At 43.6% G+C, this 22,556-nt stretch overlaps 2 protein-coding genes across 3 annotated transcripts in view; both read right to left on the reverse strand.

Annotated features, from left to right (window-relative positions):
- Positions 1-1,985: 1,985 nt before the first annotated feature.
- FAM124B (family with sequence similarity 124 member B) lies at positions 1,986-4,700 on the reverse strand. The gene is made up of 2 exons (XM_009957267.2): positions 3,945-4,700; positions 1,986-2,615 (listed from the first exon to the last, which is right to left on the reverse strand). Exons 1-2 carry the CDS (start codon positions 4,683-4,685, stop codon positions 1,986-1,988), a joined length of 1,371 nt encoding a protein of 456 aa, XP_009955569.2. The 5' UTR covers positions 4,686-4,700.
- Positions 4,701-20,740: 16,040 nt separating this feature from the next.
- CUL3 (cullin 3) overlaps positions 20,741-22,556 on the reverse strand; it is a 63,033-nt gene continuing 61,217 nt past the window's right edge. For both annotated transcript variants that reach the window (XM_086467772.1, XM_086467771.1), the window contains 2 exons: positions 21,531-21,676; positions 20,741-21,211 (listed from right to left, as the gene is read on the reverse strand). In XM_086467772.1, the coding sequence (XP_086323898.1) occupies positions 21,080-21,211; positions 21,531-21,676 (278 nt within the window). In that variant the 3' untranslated portion in view covers positions 20,741-21,079. The remainder of the gene's footprint in view (positions 21,212-21,530; positions 21,677-22,556) is intronic.

Genomic DNA, 22,556 nt, shown 5'->3' on the forward strand with positions numbered 1-22,556 from the left:
AGGGTTGCAATGCCATCATACCTCTAAGCACAACTTTTCAAAACTCCCTCTTCAGTTTTCCACCAAGACTGTTTTCCCCTGCATGCTTTGCTGGGACCAGCACGTGGGATGGGAGCTGGGAGACAGAGAAGCCCCTGGCTCAGCCCGCTGCCCGCCTTGCCAACCCCTCACACCTTGCTCATCAGCCCATTCCTGAGAGGCCACTGGTCTGGCTGCTCACCTGTGAGGCCCTCACAGGTTGTTTGGGGCACAGAGCTTCAGCAGACCCCTGTCAACCTGTGCCTGGTGAAGCCTTTTTTAAAAAGCTGGAAAGAAATGGCACAGTATGCAAGGAAGAAATGTAAAGTAAGAGTTGCAGACATATGAACAGCCTATGGAGAATGTGAATCCTTTGCTTTCCGTTACTGAATCCATCCAGTGAGAAACTGAACTCTCTGACCCAACAGCTGCCCATGTAATACAGCATTTACACACATTACGCAGGTGTATCCTGCACTTAAAATGCAGGGGTGTGGAGGCACAGAGCAGGGACTGCCCTCTTCCCACCTGCAGCTCTTCAGACCAACCCAGCTGTGCCTTCTAACTTGCCCAAAACACTGGGCCTTCCCAAAGCCCGAGCTAACACCCAGCTCTCTCATCCCACTGTGCTGCACAGCCCACCAGCAGCAGGGGGCGTTTGGACTTCTCCAGGTAACGGAGCTCATGCAGTGCAGCGTGGGCTGTGTTCAGCTGGCACACGTACAAGTAAATACCCATAAAATTGTGCAGAACCCCCCTGCAGGAGGGCTCTGCTGCTGCCCATCACCCTCTGCCTCTCCTTGGGCTGCAAGAAGCCATCACCTATCAAACCTGAGTTATGAACTAAAAAGAGACAATGAGAAAGCACTCTTCAAACAAATTCATGCTTCTGTGTAAAGCAGAATTCAGATACATTTAAGGAGAAAACACCTCTTCATTGTGCTGTTTGGAAGGTAAGTATGATTAATTTGGCTTTTTTAAAAAATTAATTTCACTCCTCTGTCACGCCCTTCCCACGTCTTCCCTTTGAGATTTACTTAATTCTACTTGAGAAAACTACTGATCAAGATAGGAGTTATTTCAGCATCTGTTGCTGAAACATTACTTAATTTCTCCTGTCCTTTTCACTCTCCCGCATTCAGCAGCTCCCTCCAAGACTCTTAATTTCTCTTGTCTTCTGTTAATTAAAACCCACTTAGGATTGCTTGCTGATAACTGCACACTGGTCTAACAAAGCCTGGTCTGTTGCTAGGTTTGTTTTGTTAAGTGTCATATGAACAGGCAACAGCAGGTCTTACTGGAACATAAGTGTAGTACAAACTATTCTCTGCAAGTGTTTGCTTTTTGAGTATAATATGCAAACTTGGGGAAAAGGTGTCCATAAATTTTTTTTCCTCAAAAATATTTTAGAACATTCTTATGTTTCACATCTTGCATAAAATCAACAACATTGATAGCTTTTAAATACCAACAACAGGGGAAGCAAGAAGGAACAGAAAATCAGAGTATCCACTGTGACCATGTCACTACCTGGTTCCAACACGACCCGGCAAGGGATGATGAGCCCCCGCAGCTGGGGGAGTCCAGCTGCTTGGGCAGCTTAGGCACACTGCACCTTCTAACCCCATCTGAAGACATCACTGGCTACTTTTTAGCACCTTAGAACAGCTCCAGGAGTCACGTAGCTTATTCCTATTAAGTGCACAATAATACTCCAATCTATTCTGCATCAAAAAAAAACCCCAAACTTTCTGTAAATACAGCGTTATTTTTCCTGCTTTGCCTAAAGCCTCCTTAGCATCGCTCCATGGAAAGTAAGCGTCTGCCTCTGTGAACCCACTACTGACATGCACAGCTACAGAGGTAAGCTGAGCATCAGCGGCCACAGCACAAGGAGGCACAATACACACAAAAGCTCTTCGCTGTCGTTTGGAAACAATGAGTCCATCTGGCAAATTTATTTTCAGTCATATGAAGAATTCCTCCTCCTCATCCTCCGCTCTGTTTGTAGGGCTGGCCCGCAGTGTTCGCGACTGGAAGCCCGAAGCTCTTTGCCCTGCTCCTTTACTCCTTCTGGCTGCAGCAAACAGCAGCTGGGCCCTGTCCTGGGAGGGCACAGCGCTGCCAGCCCCACCCGGGGAGGCTCGCAGCTGGAGGAGGCTGCTCCGCAGGTCCCTGGAGAAGCGGTTCAGCGGGCAGCGGCCACCCGCGGGATTTGCCACGGCGAGCCCAGTGTCGACGTTGGTCTCCGCTGCCTGCCAAGGAACACGGCTCTCCTGGAGAGAAGCCTGCAGCTTGCTGCTCGCCTGCCTGTGAAGGGAGGTGGCATCCCACCACCACCGGGCTGCTGGACCAATGTGGGAAGAGCAGAAGTGCCTGTGGAGGTCACCGCTGGCTTGCTCAGGGCTAAGGGCTCTGCTTTGGTCGGGTTTTGTTTTACCTTGTATGGCTCTGACCTGGCTTATCTGCCCAGGATTACCCCGCTCAACAGGGAGAGGGGCTGGGACAGAGTCCTGCAGGATTTTTTCATTGTGTGCATTATTATGCTGATGGGAAAGCCCAACATTTGTTTCAGGGGGCTTGGAGCTGCCTTGAACCTGTTGAAGAAAATTGGGAGAGAACCCCGTTAACATATTGTTCTAGCTTGACCAAGTGACGATGCTCTCACCCAGTCTCGCTGTGCTGAAACCACCTGAGCGTGAGTCAGTCAGAGCCCCACTAGAGAACAGCATAGGAGTCTTACAAACCTGAGTGATGGCTGATGAAACTCAATGTAAATAATGTGATGCACATGGAGAAAAACAATCCCAGCTTCACATACAAAATACTAGGCTGTGAGCAGACCATAACCCAGGGTCTCATTTCGGTGACAGACAGCACTGTGTTAAGCATCTGTTCAGTGCATGACAGCAGTCTAGAAAGCAAACAAAATCTTAAGAATTATTCCAAATAGAATGGAGGACATTGTTATGCATGGTGCAGGTCTGGTCCCAAAGCTGTCCCTCACCTGCAGCACACAACAGAGTATCATGGAGCTGGAAATGCTTCAGAAATGGACAACAAGGGTACTGTACTGCAAGTACAGTAAAGGAACTATCATGTGTGCTGGGAATTCTAAGCCTGGGGAAAAAAACCCACCAGTTTGGGAGGGAGAGGATAAAAGGCTAAAGCACCATGAACCACTTGGAGAAACAGAAAAAAACCAAACCCAAATCACACAGGATGGGCAAATTATTTAAATATCTAAATTACAAGAAAAAAATAATTAGAGGTGAGAGGGGTTGTTACAATGGAAAGAAAGCACACTCAACTGAACTGCCTTCCTGCTCACATGTATAATTCATACTACATATCATCTCTGCATAGTCTTTTTTGTCGTTTTTTATTTATTTGTATTTGCACAGCATCTGGACCTCACACTTGAACAGAAAAGCAGAGATTTCCTATGACACATTTCTTCAGTACCTTTGCCCAACCGTAGCTCACTCAAGTACTAACAAAATCTACTGCAGGTGGTGTTGTATCAACACTATATTTACAATACATCTGGGTTTGGATGCTGAAAATCTGCTTTCAAAAACATGTATAACGTAATGAACTATCAGAAAAAGAATAGGCTGCTACGATCATTCGATTCAGTCAGGGAAAGGAAGATGCTAAACTAGCATGCTCAAAAAAAAGCATTAATACTTTCAATTTCAGGCAAGCAGTAATGATGTTAATTTAGCAATATAAAAACATTCCAAGGATCTGTGCTTATATTTGTCAACAGCATCACAGCACTGGCAGATACCAATTACTGCATTCATAAATTAAAAAGAAAACATGAACAAGCAAAATCTTAATTTTCATTTTGAACCAGTCCTGCTTTCCTTGAAAAGAAAAATAAATAAAACCCCTCGTTTCAGAGCACCGCAGACACACACCTGAAGCAAAATTGTATTTCCTTCGTAGTCTTGTGTTTGCCACCTGGTGCTACTGATAGGAATACATGGGTTAGGCAGGAGAGGCACCAGCTGCCCAATTTCTTGCACCTTGAACTGCAAGGCTGATGACTCCTTCGGCTCTGCAGCCACCCCAATGGGCAGCTGCTTCAAGCAGAGCTGCACAGCAATATTTTGGGTTGCGTACAACACAAAGACACAGAAGTTACTTTTCTGCATAGTTGCTTCTTTCTGCAGGATCATCTCATAGAGTCTCACTGCATCCTCATAGTTATCGAAACTGCAGTAGAGGGTCACACGCAGGATCTCGGGGCCACAGTGCACTCGCCTGATGCCCCACACAGGCATCTGGTCGTCCAGGCCATAGAAGTCCTGGTGAGCTGATGCATAGAGGTGGCTTTGCCCATTAGCAATCTGGGCACACTGGTAGCGCCAGGGTGGACGCTGGAGTTGCTCATGGACCTGGAAAATCCGTTCTTCTCCCAAATCTTCATGTAGAAAAAGGAGAACAGATATTCCAGGAAAGCTGAAGCTTCTCTTATGATATCTGCCATAGTATTTCAATGAGTATTTCAATGGAGTAACTCGCTCAGATACCAGGAAAAGGCGAATATCCAGGCAGATCCACTCCAAAAGCCTATCCAGGGTTTGCTGCAGAAGCAACGAGTGTCCCAAATTGGCAAGAAGATGCACAGTCATCAGAGAGCCTGCTCCATCATCCATTGCAAAGGGTCCTGACAAAAAAATAAAAATAGACAAATCGGTGCCTTCCCTCTCCTTCTCCTGCTATTGGAGCCTCAGTAACACGAGGGGTGTACTCCCTTTGACGGAATGAATTCAATCTTCTACAGGCTTTGCAATAACCTGATGAAATACGCAGGTATGCACAGTTAACGTACACAAGCAGGCAGGTGAAAAGTGACAAGGCATTATGTGATAGGTCCCAGGTCACTCACATCACAGCAGAGCTCAGCTGAAGGCTCACTTTCCAACTCCAAGACTTGAGCTCTGGTCACTGTGTACATGCAACCATAGTGCCCATAAACACCTCTGTGTCCCACAGCTCTTGTCCTTCACAGCACAGGGCAGTAGAGATGAAGAGCACAAACACAAAAGCAGTAATTCTCCAAGATGAGATGATGTTGTTAAGCACACTTGCCTGTCAGCAGTGGAAATGGATGGTCTGGATCTGGCCAAGTCCCACCAGTGTGCATCTCTGCGCGATCGCTGCCTTTTGCAACGGCGATGTGGCACCCGCGTTTGAAAACCTCAGCATATTTTCTTGTAGTCAGCAGGCTGGCTCTAGCTCACTGTAAAAAGCTTGTGATCTTTTATCTGTATGACCCAGAAGGGTGTGACTCTCAGCTATGCTTTAAAAACAAGGAAGGAAAACAGACTAACAAAAGAAAAAACCTCATGTGAACACAATAGATAACAATAAGGGCAGATATGAATCAGCCTCAGGAAAGAGGGTCTTTGGGAAAAAAACCTCGACTCCTAGTTATGCACTTCACAACACAGGCAGCTTGCTGCCTAGCTGGAAACCAAATCCTGGGTTATTACACGTAGCCCAGAAAAGCTGGGTACCAGGCTTCACCCTTTCAGTGCCCTGTTTGCATCTTTTTCCTCCTCCTTTTTCTTTTTAATGCTGAGATAGCCATGTAATCAGTACCTTTAAGCAAACTCTAGCATTTTTTTTCCTTGCTCCTTGGGTTTACATATTGGTACTTAATTTAGCTTGTTACGTAGACTACAGTAGGAATGCTGAAACACACCTCTTTCCAGGCGTTTTCTAGTGTCTAGACAATAAATCACACTGTCCCTTCATCTCCTTATTTTGCCAACCCAGGAGCAATACATACAAGTCAAGCCAACCCCCATTTTCAACACAGAACTGCCCCCACTGCAGCCAGTATTTAAATCAAAACTGGGGCGTCTGACTATGTATCTAGCTCCATCTAATTAAGAGCAACATATCTCTCTGCTGACATACCAACTTCCCTCTCAAACAGCCAAGCACACAAAGCAGCGGTTCACCAAGCAGAAATCCCAGCATTAATAAGAGTCTGTTCTTCAAAACTCTGAACTATTTCTTTTTTTTAAAAAATACAATCCTAGCTTTATATTCAACTGAGCAAAATCTCCAAGGTCTAAAGGTACAAGTAGCGCCTTGGTTTCCTTTATGTAGAAGGTCACTCTCACTAGTAGAAATACACATTCATGCTTTAAAACTGCACAGACAGCAATGTACAACAAAAATTAAAAGGCTGACTAGAAAATGAGCAAACAAATTAATTTGCATTGATAGAGACAAACCCACCCACAACACTTCCAAGCAAGTAACAACTGTTGGGAGCGAGACAAAAAAATCCAGCCTTTGGACAATTGCAGGAAGAGAGCAAAGAGAAGAGCCCAAGTGCTCAAAACATTAAAACACTTTAGATGAGCTCTGAACAACACAATTTTACTAAAATACCGAAAAGGAAATGATTCATCAACTCTGCTACAGGGCAGGGGCAAGCAGTCATCTGCCTTCCTGCACGTGAGGAAAAGGGGAATTCTGCCTGTACAAGCAAACACAGAAACTAAGGAAGTTCACGGGGGCTTGGTTTGCAGCTGGAAGCATGAGCTGCATTTCGAGGTCCCTGTTCCGGCAGGAGGCAAAAGGGCTGGGTGTGGCAGAAATACCCTGCAGGGCCTCAGTGGCATCACGCGAAGGAAGGCAGGCACCCCCCTGCGGTGCCGTGTTAGGGTCAGGCAAATGAGCAGAGTTTGGGAAGAGTTAAAGTGCATAAATATGAGTGAACACAAACATGGGGAAAGGGGAAGCAATCCTCACCCTGCATGCCCAGCGAAGGGGCTGCGGGCTGGTGTATGGCCCAGCAACGCTGCCAGGGGCTGAGCAGGCAGTTGGGCGAAAGCGGCAGCTCCACAGCAGCCTGAAACAATGGTATTTCTAGGGAAGGAATAGGGATGGAAATGGAAAACATCGTGCGGCAACCTATAAATCCACAGCACATCTGTATCTTCAATAATACATGTTGTTCCAGCTGCTCTTTAATAAGACAGACGTGGAGGTTTAGGGAGAAATGAGAAGGAGGAAGAAAAAAGTAATGAAAGAAGCCACTTAGGTGAGAGGAGCAAGCAGATGAGGACCTTCAGCCTGGAGAAGGAACTGTGGCAGGAGACACTATAAACCTATGAGGTTACGCATGGCATCAGGAGGGTAAAAGGGCAGCCATAGGTTAAAGTATCCTCCCAAAAATCAGCAAGGGGATCAACTGCAGCTAGCAACACACATTTCCAAAAAAGTGAAGAAACTCTTCACATGTGTCATTAAGCTTGCCACAAGGCAATGTGATACCAGAAGTTTGTTTGGATTCAGAAAGTGACTGAGCACATGCACAGATGTAAGATTTACCAAATTGCTAGGGACTGGGCAATGAGTTCAGGGACACACTGCAATGCCTCTGAAAACACAGAGCACAAGCATTTGCTCAATCACAGAGCACTTGCTCCCACGAGCAGGCTCACCCCACCTGCACACTTGCTCCCTCCCTGGATGATCACCCCCTTGGGCTGCTACTACACTGCAGTCCCGGTACCTGCCCTCTATTTCCCCTTCTCCCACAGAGCAGAGGACCCCATCACTCCTCCACTGGCAAACTGCTCATTCTCACGGGCATGAAGCGGGAGCAAACATTGCTTTCCCTGCGCATGCACTACAGAGTCGCACAGCTCTCGCCACCTACCTCCACTCAAATCGCATCAGCCCAGCGCTTTACAGTCCCGTGGGGGCAGCAGCACTGTAGTGAAGAAGATAAAGTGCTGGTAACGCGAAGTCTTGCAAAGCAGTTGTAGAGAGTAAGGGCTGGTGAACCCAGAGGAGTGGGGGTTAGGAAATGATGTAGACACCACATCTCCCTCCAGCTCCCGCTGTAGCCAGTGAGGGCCAAACTAATTTCCAGATGGATGGGTGCCTCCCACAGAGACTCCTGAAGGTGACCAGCATCTCTCCTGTGCAGAGCTGGGATCTGATGGAGCTGCTATCCTTTTCAAGTGTCACCAGGTTTTATAAAAGCCAAGAAACTGAGCCTACACCCAAAAAGGGCCAAATCCTGAGCCCTGCCACCATGCTGTGTTTCCTCTGTGAGCAGCACACTTGCTGGGGTGGGGCAGGGAAGCAGTCTCACCTGCGAGCTCTATCTGATAGAGCTGCCAGGAGAACAGTTTTAGGCCTGGTTCTCAGACCCATAAGCTCCCCAGCAGATCCAGGTCAGCGGTACCCACCACTCCTACCATGAGATGAACTGGACATCAGCCTTTGCCTGAAGCCCTCCTTTGGAGGGCAGCCCTACCAACCTGACTGAGCGCAGTCCAAGTAGAGGAATGCTCTGCTCCTCTTCCACTATGCTTTGACATCTAAATGTCCATGAGGAAGAGCTCAAACCCAGGCTCCCCAACCCCAGACAAAGGTATCCTCATCCCCTCGCTTTGTCTCCAGTCTATTGCCTACCTAAACCTTGGAGTAAAGCCAGGATGCCACAACCCTCACCTCTGCAGCCTGATGAGTTTAGACCTCCTTATCCACTGCTTTTCTCAGAGGCACCAAGAAGGTATCAGGTGGGGGGAAAGGGATGACTGCCATCAGAACAAAGTGGTGGCTTTTGCTGGGTCTTGTAAGAAAAGGAAAAGTGCTGGTTTCACTATGATCCCCGAACGTAGTGAGTCCTTGCCTTCCTCTCTGCTTCCCCTTCCCCCAGCTTTCCAGCCTGGCTGCCAAACAGAAAAGTACATTATTCATAATGACCTACTGAACATGCCAAGAAAGATTTCTTTAAGAGATTAGAAAAACAGCAGTTCAATCTTATGTGAAAAGTCACTCTGCTGCGGGGGGGGGGCGGGGGGGCAGGGGCAGGAAATAATTCTGATGTGGTACTCAGAAGATATACTGGAGCCCCATTCCCACATGGTAGTTTCTGGCAACACAGCAGAATGTACAGCAGACTGCTGGGGTAGTGCAGCTTTGTGTAAGAGCAAGTCAAATATGAATATTTGTGTCTACCACCAATATATATACTAGTAAGCCCTGCTTAAAATAAAGTCCAAATGTAAACAACTAACACATTTTATTGCATAAAGACTCAGAGAATACTGTCTGCTATGTGTTTAAAAGCTTACAGTGGAAAGGCACAGCAAAATAATTAAAAATTCCTTTTCATAATGAATTCTTAAGATGTGCCTAGTCCTCTGTGGTGCTCAGAGCCCTTCACTCTAGCTGACGCCAACAAGACTAACGATGCATCACAGGATTTAATAAATTCATAGTAACATCTGTAAGGAAGTTACTTTATAAGGATTTAAGCTGTGTATACCAGCACATAATTAACTTCAGAGAGACTGGGTGTGAATTACCTTAGCATCTTGGGAGCAGGCCTCATTAAGTACATGCAATGTCTTGGGATTACTAACTTTTAAAAGACATTTCTTTTGTTTTATGCCAATCTCAAGCTCTGTCTATAGCAAGGACAAAAATACTAAGTTAACCTGCTAGGTGACAATCATCTATGGCATAGATATGGAGATTAAAAAAAAGAAAATAAAAATCAGGATTAAGGTCTTACTTGAGTACAATAAGCTTTTCAAAGAGTTGTCTCTTGCTCCAAACCTTGTGACTCCAATTCATTGCCACTTAGGAGGAAAGTAAAACCCCAATGACCAAAAGAGGAAAAAAAAAAAAATCTAACCTATTGCATTTCTTTAAGTAGTTTTCTCTCTTGGGAGAGAAATCTTCTTTTTAACCAGCTAACAAAAACTAGGAATCCAGCGAGGGTCTGTCAGCAGACACAGAGAATACAGAGAGCTTCAGTGCACGTTGCAAGTTAGGATCCAAGCACATACACACACGAAAAAGAAAAGGGAAAAAAATACAGTTATAAAGAGGGGAGGGACAGGGAAACTTGCTGCAGGCTGCCTTACCTTGCAGAGCGACCAGGAAGGCTGACCCTCGGCCGCTGCTGGGAGTCACAGCATGGACCTGGCAGCAGCATTGGTGCAGGAGGCTGCAACTCCTCCCATTGACAGGACCCAGCAGCTCGAGACTCCTGCCGTGATCAACACTATGCTAGGAGTCGATAGACATTATAGAGTTCCAAGACTCACGGGAGATAAAATGCAAACTAAAATGAGAGGTTCCTTCTGACACTGAGCCACAGCAGTTGGGGGAATGGGCATCCTCGTGGCATGACAGCACACGTAGTCAGAGGGATAACTGTGATCAAACCACATTTTGCCTATATGCTTAGTGACTATTTACAGAAGTAAATAAGTTACCCTCAAGCAACACAAACTTTGGTGCAAGGGCAAGGCTGGGAGAGCAGCACAGACACAGCGATGAGGGAGATCACTGCCAGCAGACCAAATCATGACTCTGCTGAAGCCCATGTTAAAACTGCCATAGTCTTTGAGGCAATCAAGCTTTTACCATTGGTACCTGAATGACTTCTCAGGAAAAGGAGAGCCTAGACTCAGGACTGAGTTTCTAAATACATACAGAATTCAACAGGATCTTGGAAAACCTCACATCAAACTGGAGTTACTGCAGTGATGTGAATTAGGCTGATACCACAGCTGCCAACCCCACAAAAAGTTCCCATTCTGCTTAAGCAAAGGGAAAGGCTATAGGGAGAGAGGATGCTGTTGCAGTCTGTAACGGTGTCAGGCGAGAGCCAGTTTGCCGACAGCACTCACTGTGCAGCAATGCCGCCCTCCCTCCTGCCCCTCTTCTGCTCTCCATGGGGTGTGCGAGGTTCAGTAGCAAGACAAGTGTCAGAGAGGAGCAAAGAACCTCTGTGTACCTGAAGCCTGGGTCAGCTTTCCCACTCCTGATGCGCTAAGATGCCCAGGACACATGTGGTTAAATAGATGTCTTTGACATACGCTGGCGTCCCTCCAGTTATACAGCTGATGGCCACCACAGCCACACACAAGGGAAATCTCAAAGCAAGCACGAACAGCAGAAGGCCGGCTTTGAGATGGTTCAACTTCAAGCAGTTTGAACACAGGGAAAAGTAGAAAGCCTTCTAAATAAGTGCACGTAGCAAAATATGCACTAGGCTTTTTGCAGAAACTCCTACACAGTTCAGGCCTTGGTACCGGCAGCCAGGCTCCCGTACTGACTGCTGCTGGCGGTGTGCCTCTGCTCGCAGCAACGGGCACGTGCTGCATGCCCCCAAAAGCTGTGAAATATGCTTTGCCCTTTATAGCTTCCTATTAGTAATAAATGTGTCAAAAAGGGACTGCATGGCTTTGCCTGGCTTACAGACATCCCACCGTGTCACATAAAAGGGTAATGAGGTTGATATATGGCTGAGGGAGGCCCTCTTGCTGATAACAGTTTATGTCTAAGGAAAAGGAAGGGGGGAAGGGGGGAAGGGAAAACCCTCCCATTGAACCGGTCCATGGTTTATGTCTAAGAATACAGAGAATAAGGAAAGCAGTGTTGTGTTAAGGATAGGAGCTGCTTATGTGATCAGGGAGACCCTCCCATCTGGTCATGACATCCAGAGTGGACCCCCTTGCTCTCTAAACTCCTTCTCAGAGAGGAGCCTAGATGCGGCTAGATCCACTCTTAGTCCCACACCTGGTTGACAGTTCATGTCTAAAGGTGTATGTAGTGTTGGTGTATAACTTCCAGACTCTTTTTACTCTTATTAATCTTACCCCAGAACCCTCAAAGGATTTTCACAGCGACGGTTTCACAAGTCCCATACTAGAGTCAACGTTTGCCTGTCAGCCCTCTCAGGGACTTTCACTGAAACAATTTCACAGAGTTGCAAATAAAGGTAATTTATTAAGGCGACAGATGTAACAAGTTCTGAATTGCCCTTGATAAATGCACTGTCTCACACAAACATACACGTTATCCCAAAATATTATTGTGTATCTCTATTAGCTACCATTAATGATATATACACTACAACAAGTAACCACTACAATAATCAAGCATAGATTAAGTAAGCCTACAATAAGCAAGATACTTAATTACCACGATTCTCACCAAGAAGGTGTCCCTGCTTGGGAAGGAGAGAGGTCCAGGCCCATCAACCTGTCCAGTAGTTGGAGCTCTCACCCTCAAACCAGAGGACTAAAAAGACTAATTTTATACCTAATGATGAGGTGGGACCGAGTCATATCTTGTGTTCTGATTGGCTCCTAGCAGGCCGATAGTGCCATAAATTGAGAGACACAAGGAAGGAAAGCCAGTGCACAGTACAGACGTGGACTCCCTTCTCTGGTACTGTTGGTACAACCTCTGAGAACTAGCCCTTGTTGACACAACCTCTGACTAGAAGACCTTTGCCTCATCCCACAGCCACAGTAACTGGGCCAGACTGTAAAACATCCAAATTGCCACGTCGTAAAACTTCCAACACCTGTGCAGTGCCTCGGCAGACAAGCAAGATGTTCATCCTTCCTCCCCTGCTCAAACGATAAGCTCACCAGTCAGCCTGCATTCTGTCCCAGGCTGGTACAAGATAAGCACATTTATACAACCTGATTAAGGCAGCTTTTGTATTCAGCTCAAACCAAACCTGGGCTATCTGTCCTCAGCAAGTTATGGGGTATTTGCAGATAGATAGATCCTCAGTTTTCAGTTTGGTTAAAATATTTCAACGCCCCCCCCCAACCCCCAAAGCATTTCATACACACAAACCAATATCCACTAAACATAATGAGCCAATAGGAGGTCATATCAGAAATTAGTATTAGAAAACAGAGCCAAAATCTAGTGCTGATCCAAGACAGTATCTTTGGGAGCCCTCTGCTCATACCTCCAGCATCAGTCAATCTCACTCCCACTCTGGGATGAGGGGGAGTCAGCTTGCCCACATGTGAGTAAGTGCCTAGCTTCAGCGACTCATTTCTGAAAGATTTAACCTCACAATTTTTATATAAATAAAACTTCAATTAAAAACCGTCCAGAAAAAGAAAACATGCACATCTAAACAAAACTGAGACTTGCAAGGGCCAGTGAAGTGTTTATTTAATCAGCTTACATTTAACATTGTTGAAGACAACTCAAGGCAAAATTCTTGGAAGGCCAGCAGCAGACACCAAGAAACTGCACCCTACCAAGTGTTAAGAGCAAGTCAGCAGGAGACGGTGGGCTTGCCAATGAGTCCAAGCTTCAGCTTAAGACAATTCAGACCTATGCAGTGTGAAGGCTTCTAATTACCCCTTTTCCTGAGGACAACCCTCCTGAGGTACAGAATAATACACCCCAAATTCTAATTTAAAAAAAAAAATCCAGTCTTTACCTGGATTGCACATTATGTTGGAACTGCAGATTTGCACAATTAAGTTGATAACAAATGCTGTGACAGACAAGCTGCAGGAGATTATTAGCCTCATCTTTAACAGAATTTCAAAAGAAGCAATATCCAAATGTCAAACAAGTAGTAGCAGAAGTGGCTCGCAAGGTCTAAGAAATTCAGATGTTACTGGGATTTGGGGCATGCTCTAGCAAACTTGGGAAAGAAAAAGTCGCACATTAACTCAAAGGCCATAATAAGGCACTAACATGCTCTAATGTGGCTTCACTTCGAGGACTTCAGGACTTAATTTCCCATTGTGATTTTTTTCCTCCCAAGAACAGGACTGCTAAAGGGTATTCACAAACAATGAATGGAAGTTGCACCGACTGGTGGATCCCCCTTCACTCCCAGCTTCTCCTCATGGTCTGGAATCTATGTGCTCATCTTCACCTCATCTCTCCAGAATTTTCCTTGTCTTGTCCTCAGCTAATCCGGGTCAGCAGTTCCAGGACTCGAGGAGGTGACACAGGCCCATCTCTCCTAAACAGCAATCTGCCTTCTTGTTTTAGGACAAACAGCTGCTGAGAGCAGGCAGACTATGTCAGGCTGTCTGGAGACCCAGGCAGATATTGCAGTGTTAGTTACAGTCACAGCACATTTGCAAGATTTTCTTTGCAGGCAAAAACTGTGAAAACAAAGGTCAGATTGTGTTTGGTATGAGAAGACTGAAGGACCAGAAGTACCTGCCTGAACCTCACAGCCGTAGTGTGGAATGAGGCAGAAATATTACACTGCAGAACCACTGTTTGTGAGTATAATTCCCTAAAAAAGCCAGGCTGTCCTTGAAAAACTTGGCTTGATTTCAAAGGCTGTGAAAAAGAAATTCATGTTAGACGTAGATACAATTATAAGCTCCTCTTTTGGTCTATTATTCAATTCCTAGCTACAATCTCATTTTTCTGTTGCTTTTAATTTTATGATGCCATTATTACCTGAGCAGACCAAGAGTAAAATATTATTCCATGCTGATGTTATTCTGTATCACAACACACAGACGAAAGCAACAGACAAGCGCAGAGCAGTGCAGTTTCGGACACTACTCCCTCACCTGAGTTCCAGATCAGAAAAGATGAATAGTGGGGCTTAATTTGATTTCCTACAACTAGAGTTTATGCTTGCTTCTTTATGAAATCTGCTTCCTCCAAGGAATGCAATTCCCACCTTCACCTGAGAGTGCAACGAGTAGCAATTCCTCCAAGTGAACAAGCAACCGAGATCTCTCTTTGCTCAGCAGCCAGCACTAAATCATGCAGCCTGGGACTTGTGACAAATTCCTGTAGATTTCAACAGGCATTCTTCCCAGTTAAGGCTATGGGACACAACTCAAACCACAGCAGTGGTGTTGGTCAACATGCTGTTATTACAGTACTGTTCATACAAACATTTAGTGTTGTGCAGCGTCAGCAGGAGACAAGCACCTGTAGTGAATATGCATATAACAGGGTTCTTACAAAAGCTCAGTTAAAGAAACCAGCAGGTACCTTTGTTCTCAGCACCTTTCTTTCATGTATTAGAGCTGCCCCTACCTTTCACGTACCACCGAGTGAACACCACTCCCAAGCCTTTGCTTACTGCTGCTTGATGAACTCATGGAACAAAACGCACCATCAGTGTGATTCTGCCCAATGCAATGCTCAAGCCTCTACAAACTGCAAAATCATAGTTCATTGTTAAAACACATCACTCAAAGAACACGAAACATGCACAGGAGATACCATGTTTCCAAGAGCTTGGGAAATACTCCTTTTGGGACAGCTAAATCCCTCCCTGTTGTCCATAATACACTGTCAAAGGCAGTAACTAGTGGGACCAAGTGCTGCCACAGTACACAACTGCAGACCAACTGTTGGAACAACAGAGCTCAAGACACCAGGATTCCAGCTGAGACAGGGTTTGTTAGTATTTTTCTATTCATTTCCTTAAAACCCGCTCCAAGTTCATGCACAAGACTCATAGTACATCTCATAGGCTACCCCAACTCCATAACACTTATCGAAAGAGGCAGTTACACTAGACAGAAGGGAAAATAATAATAAATAATAAATAACAAGCATAACAAGTGTATTTATCACTGCCAACTAATCCACATCTTTTCTGTGGCCTTTAAAAGTCTGGGTTTTCAGCTTGTAAGAAATATATTCAAGAAAAAAATCCGGCATTAAAACTTAAAAAGATGATGTTCCATGACTAGATTGAATCTGAAAATTGTGAGTTTTCAATTTACAGACCTAATGCTATTTTGTTTCATCACCTGATGTCGTGTATGTAAGCCTCAGTACTCATTTGCCTCATCCTTAGACTTGTCACAATAAATAGGAAGAGAAGTTGCTTTGCCTGCCCCCATCTATGCTACTCCAAAGCACATTCTTAAAAATTTTGAATCAGAAACTGTAGCAGCAGCTTGTTGGACGTTACTGGATGTTTAATGAAGCTTTGTTCAGGGCAAGGAAAAGAAAGGGGGGGGGGGGGGGGGAAGAAGAGAAAAAAGGAAAGCACATTGAAGAGTGCTTTGGATCAGCCCCTCCTGGGGGGACACACTTGGCCGCACTGGCAGCTGCTGCTCCCCAGTACTCAGCAGGGCTGTGTGGCTTCACAGCAGCGCCCTCGGGCCACCCTCCAGACCCTGCCTGTTTCACTATCTGTGAGAAGATGGAGAGCACAGGCAGAATCTTGGTTACATCGTTAGTGCTATCAGTGTCAACTTCTGATGTTCTAAGTGGTTTTGTACCGCAGACTCTGCCGTTTAGTTTAAAAGGAATCCCTAGTAATACTTACTTCTTGCTGGAAGTCATCCAGGATGCCAGAAAGCTACCAGCACAGCTTACCATCTTAGTACGTGACAGATGCAAGTTACTAAACCCATATTTTGCACAAGGTTTAACCACCATGCGCCCCACAATGCTCACCACAATCTCAGAATAAGTCTTGCTCCACACATCTCCCTTGCTCTCCCCACAGATGCACCTTCCTCCCTGCATGACAGCAGACACTGCATGAGACCAGAACAGACCCTCGCTGCAACCCACGTTGCTCCACTGCCCAAACCTTTCCTGAGTGTGCACAACACACTGCATCACCTTTGCTTTAGCTTCAGTTTCCAACAGGTCAAACGTCAATGCTTTGCCAGCATTTGAAGGATAATGCATATAAACTAAGTGAACCACAGCGATACGTTGTTCCAAGAGGAGAAACTGAATAGCAGTCACTGAGACTGGAGGGTTCCTCAGTGTCTGTTGTACCTGAAAAGAAAGCCAAATTTTGAACTGCAGGAGAAGGAATAATTAATAAAACACCACTGCTGTAAGTTCAGAAAAGAAATGTCATTTCTTTTCCTATCCATAAACTTCATGTTCATCTCAACGATATTAGTTCCCATGGACTCATTTACTATCAAAGTTCCAGTTTGAGAGGAGAAATGAAGAGCAAGACCCTGACAGAAGTGAAGCTGTGTTATAAACTCAACATTCAGTAATGCCAACACAGCAGCACCTTCCCGCAGTGAGAGGTCTGGTCACGTCTGCACCAAACATATGAACTGCAGTGCATCTGGGGAGACCTGCTGCTCTGAAGGATACCACAAAATGTCAGCCAGGCTGCACTGATGTGGGTGTTGTGGTGCACTGCCTGTTTATCACAGCTGTTTGTTAAAGGTGTACCACCATTTTCATTTAAAACAGCACCTTTACATTTCTACAGTAACACTGACTTTTGTCGTGCCAGATACAGAGTTAAAACACAGATACAGCTGGAAGATTCAGAACATTCAGTCTAGTTTGTGGGCACACTATGAAACACTTCCCTACATACTGAAGGAAAGTTAGGTGAATTGTTCTCCTGTTCTTTTATCCAGCTTTCAGCTGGATATCTATAAAGCTCTGCATGTTACAAATTTTTCACACGACATTCCAGAAGACAGAAAAGTCATTAAACTCATGCCTCAGACTGGAGCACATTGGTTATTTCATTTACTACCCAATATATCAAAACGAGTATTAACAGAAATTGGATTTCAGTACGGACACTAACAAGATGATGCCTCTTACCAGCTCTACACACCGCTGTAGCCTAGTTCTAGGCTGTCAAATCCTTGCTCTGAGCCACAGGGACTCTGAGGAACCGGGAGCTAACGATCAGAGCCCACCTTGCCTCTAACCACCGTGATCAACAAAGCAGAGTTAAGAATTTTCCACTGAGCTACAATGGTTCTGGACAGTTTTGGACATAAAACTAGAGGCCACAGGTAGTTCCAGGTTTTGCTACTTTTGACAAAATAGGGACCACATCTCTGTGCAAGCTTATCCCTTACACCATGCACCACGACAGGCTCTATTACCATATATACACACATATATATACCCACATGCATGCACCACCTATCAAGTACTGTACAGCTTGATCATAACACATGTGAATGAAAATACTTCAGCCATCCAGAATATTTAGTGCAATGCTTCTGTTTTTATAGGTCCAGAAAAGTAAATCTTACAGCAGCTGCCAATTCTTCATGAGCAAAGGTAACAAGTACTGACAGTACTACATTGAAGGCTTTAGGGCTGACAGGGCAAAGTTTGTCTTGAGGGAAGGGGGCGAGGAGAGACATTTAATTCAGGAGGAGTTTAGCATCCAAGACTCAGTCCACTTTACAGAGACATGCGTAACATTCATTCGTTCTCTAGCAAATAGGGAAATTGTACCGATTAATTCTAGGAGACAAAACCAGCAAATCAAAGCTGTAAAGGCAGCTAATACTGTAAAGAGCAAGAATTAAATGAGGGATACATAGGATAATCTTATTTGTTATGACGATAAATGAAGTGCACTCTTGACCCTTCAGAATAAACTCGTCTACAAGGAAAGTACATGCTGGTGTATCTTCAAATAGCTAAAAAACTCAAAACCCACCTTTAATTTTAAAAATTCTAAAGAATTAAACTCCATGTTTATTATATCGTTACTGCATTTAACTGCACCTTAATGTAAAGAAAGCAAACACTAACTACCCTCATACAAGTTAACTACAATCCTACTGATGAAATTTTAACAAAGTTACAAATAAGTTTTAAGTCAGAATTAAGAAAGGAAGCAAAAATGAAACCAGATAACCCATAGCAGGATTCTACCATGGACTGTAAAAGAAACTCACTAATGCACACAAACAGCATAAAGGCTCATGCCTAAACTCACCTTAAGCAGAGTCCTAGTGCTGTCTTGTTCTCTCTGACTAGTTTTCACATTCTCCATCTTTAAATCCTCAGCATCATGATCTCCCTGTCCAATGGTAAAGGGCGCATTTCCAAAAGGTGACTTCAGCAAAAGTCCCTTCCTCAATAATTAGTGACTTCAAAATTCTATTAAATTTTAAATAGAAGCTATACCCTTGGTATTTGTAACTGAAGGTAGCCATCACCACCTGTTAATTCTTTTAGCAAACACTCTTCCCCACACAGCTTGCAAAAAACCCCACCCTTAAACACATCATTATACAGTTGTTCATGTAATGTTCAGGCTCAGCACTTCCAAAAGCCACCAGAGGTAGAGAACTTTGGCTGATGCACAGCAAAAGTACCATCGCAATGCTAAGGACGAGGTCCTCCTGTCATGGACAGCAACATTAATCTCTCTATAAGCTTCACAGGGAAAAATGACATGAGCTCATTTCTTCCCAAAAAGCACATGGGAAAGCATTAACATGCAATTATCACAATATTCACGCTACTAAAGAATAAGATATGCATAAAAGAAAGTCTTCATAGTGATACATGCAAGTTATATTTTGAGGAAGATACTTCTGATGACTTAAGACACAAAACAAAACCCAGATCTCATCCAACCTGTATTTAGTATCGCTCCATAGCTAAGCAAGGATTACATTTCTGTTGAAGTTTTGCATATGCTGTGCAGAGACACACAGGTGTTTTAATAACCATCAGCAAATACACTTTCAGAATGGCTGATGGCCTAGCTGTTTTATTTTGGGGCTAAATTCTTGACGAACAACGACAGGAAAGCCCCCTGGTCACCTCCCCTCTGATGACTTAAAAGCAATAGGTGTGCGTGGCTGAGTTGGGAGTGTGCAGTAAACTTACGTAAAGCTTCTTAAAGAAAAGCTTCAGAATAGTCAAGCTAAAGTATCACCCCCATTCCAGTCCCCCTCTTTAGAAGAAATATCCTACTATTGAACAAGAGCCAGGATTTGTATCTTAACAGGCTGGAGAGGGGTGAAACTGGGGACGCATTATGAAAAATACTCTCCAGTTGCATTGCTACACTACGCCACCACCATGTATTTGTTTAACACAGCTAATCAAGAAAGGCTCTGGCAGTATCTCAGTGCTCCTCAACCAAGTTTTTACTCTTGTTTCAACTCCAGCTCTACATATTGGGAAGTCCACTGCAACTATATTTTTTAATATCTATGGATGAAAGTAATGTGAACCAAGAAAAAAAAATATTGTTTTGAATTAAAACAGACAAATAGCTTTGGCAGAGAAACTGCATAATATGTGCATTGCAATGCCAGCAATACTGTTTAATAAAAAGTCTGCCATACAATGCACACTTCAAAAAACTTCTATGAGAATAATGATGCCACTAAACTGCAATTTTTAATCTATTTTTGCAGCACACTGACAAGAAACAAGTTCCAGGGTAAGAACTAAAAATTTCATTACCGTAACAATTTTTTATTGCGTGTTTAAAAATCAAATAGCGCACGCAGGCTTCACTTTAATCTCCTGAAATATGCACTTACGATGGGAAGCCCTGGGGCTACAGATCCATCTATGATGTTTATTAACAAAATATAATCCCAGTACGTTTCCCCAGGGGACAGTATTTAGTTCCAAAAGATTGTCAACCCTGTACTCTAACACACTTGAATTAGTTGCTTGTGTACACTAAATCCATTTATTTTAAATTTATTTTGTCTACATTTAGTCAAATAAAAACATCGCCCTGTACAATCCACCATCAGCAGTGAGTACAACAGCAAAAATTATTATACAGTTTATACACACTAAAATCTTTCCTTCTTCCTATAAAGAAACCAGCACAAACCTAATCAATATAGAGTTTAATTTAGAAGAACTCAAATTACAGAAGGGAAAGACAAAATTATTACGGTCTTTTCTGAGCCCCCAGAAGCTCCTGATTCATGTTGTTGGAACAGTGAGTGTGGCTGGAAGAGTGAAACATGCTCAAGTTGTCTTCTTGGGTCTTCGAAAAATTACCAAATATTTAAATTAAACAAGGCTAGTTAAAGAAACATTTGAAGCAGAGCAATATAACTGGGAATTTTGCCTTATCAGTTGTGGTTTCTTTTAAACCCAACTTATACAACGTGTGAAGTGCTAAGCAACACTACAAAAACACATTTACATCAACACTGAAGATCTGGGGAAATGAAATTCCAACAATTTTATTTTTTTAAATGAGCTGTATTTTCTAAATTTGTTTTTATTTTTCTGTTTTCATACAGTATTGAAAACAAACGCGGCACATTCACATTTTCCCAAAGAATTGTAAGGATGATCTCTACAGGGATAACGTTGAAAAGCCTGAAGCTCAATCAATTGATGTCGAAAACTCTCAAAAGGAGTAAAAGGCTTGATCTGAATGGTCTAGAACATGTATTGTAATTTAATAGAAGAGATGGTCGTCTTAATATTAATGATTTAAAAGAACTTCCCAGTTCATGCGAAGAGTATAGTCCAAGAACAAATCAAATTTTCCGAACGCATTTTATGCTACGTAAGTATATACTTTGCGATCCTCAGGTGTTCGTGCCAAATATTCTCTCTCAATAAGTCCTTCAATACGTTTTTTAATAACAACTGGACTTGGTAAGAATCGGGCCTTCAGCTGCTGAGTTACCTAAAACATAAGATCAAAAATAGTAATATAAATCACATGGCAAGTAAGATCATTATTTTGGTCAGTTGGGATTCTTAATCAGAAAAATATATTTAGACAGGGCTGGCTACAACCATGAAGCCAGCAGTCTGCAAACTTCTGACAGTTCCCCCCCCGCCTCGCCCCCCATCAGATGCTTGCTCATTTTTGGGTATGATTCAAAGTACTCTACAGTGGCATGGTCACAACCTGAGAATCAGAGAGCTCTGTATCCTTCATGAATTAACATGAAAAGCAAAAAGAATTCCCAAGCCCATATCACAACTGTGTACAAGTATACCTCTGCTACTAGCACATTGTGTTGCATCTTCTTTCTAGATTTCATTATCCGAACTATAGCAGCTTCTATCTCATGTTTTCTGTCATCATCTACTTTCTGCCTTGTTTCTTTCCTTTCTGGATCAGATTCTCCTTGTTTGGCAGCAACTTAAAGGAAAGAAAGAGAATGTAAAGTATGTTAGCAAAATTAATTCCATTGTGTGTTACCTTCATTATTTATTTCATCTAGACATAAACTTCTATTTTCCTGAGTTTTAACATTCTTAAACTTAATTTTTTTTTTTTTTGTAAAAAGCAGCCACAAGAACATATTAACACCTTCTGGCATATTTTGATAGCAACAGACAAGGTAACAATCTGTTATTTAATTACTGCTACGTTAAAGTTTGAACAGTACTCAAATCTGCTTACAGGCATCACCAAACCCCACAGTCCCATTAAATAGTTTTCTCTTCAACATAGCAAATAATCTATTAAAATAGAAAAAAGATTGAAAAATTACTTCACAAACCAATTCAATACTTTAGAAGTTCATCCATCAGAAGAAAGAGTCCAACTTAATGCCCTCCATCTCTATATTCTTTGCCTTCTGTTCTCCTCTTTATTTATGCTTTATTTCTGCCCTTAATTCTAGCCTTTCTCACCCTTTCACCCAAGTATCATTATAACCAAGCCCTCCTCCCATAGCGCTATACCACTTTCCCCCTGCCCTTCTTTGCTCAAAAGCCCCAAGTATTTATCAGTTTTGATGAGATACACCTAACAAGTCTTCTGTGTAAGACAGAAGCATAAAACCACAAGCATCAAGCTTGGTTTAAAATCACCGTAAACCTCAAATCGTATTCCCTGTTCAGACATTTGTGAAGTGGAAATGAAAAAGCAGAACACCACTAAAGCTCGAACAGTTGTCACAGAATTTACTTGAGTTACGGCAGGGAAGTGCCTTGGGCCCTGATCAGAGGGTTCTCAACATCCTCATTTGGCTGCTGTGCTTCTGCTCACCTGGACATCACCACAAAAATTCTCC

This window comes from Leptosomus discolor, chromosome 7, assembly GCF_034619465.1.
Source record: "Leptosomus discolor isolate bLepDis1 chromosome 7, bLepDis1.hap2, whole genome shotgun sequence".
Taxonomy (NCBI): domain Eukaryota; kingdom Metazoa; phylum Chordata; class Aves; order Leptosomiformes; family Leptosomidae; genus Leptosomus; species Leptosomus discolor.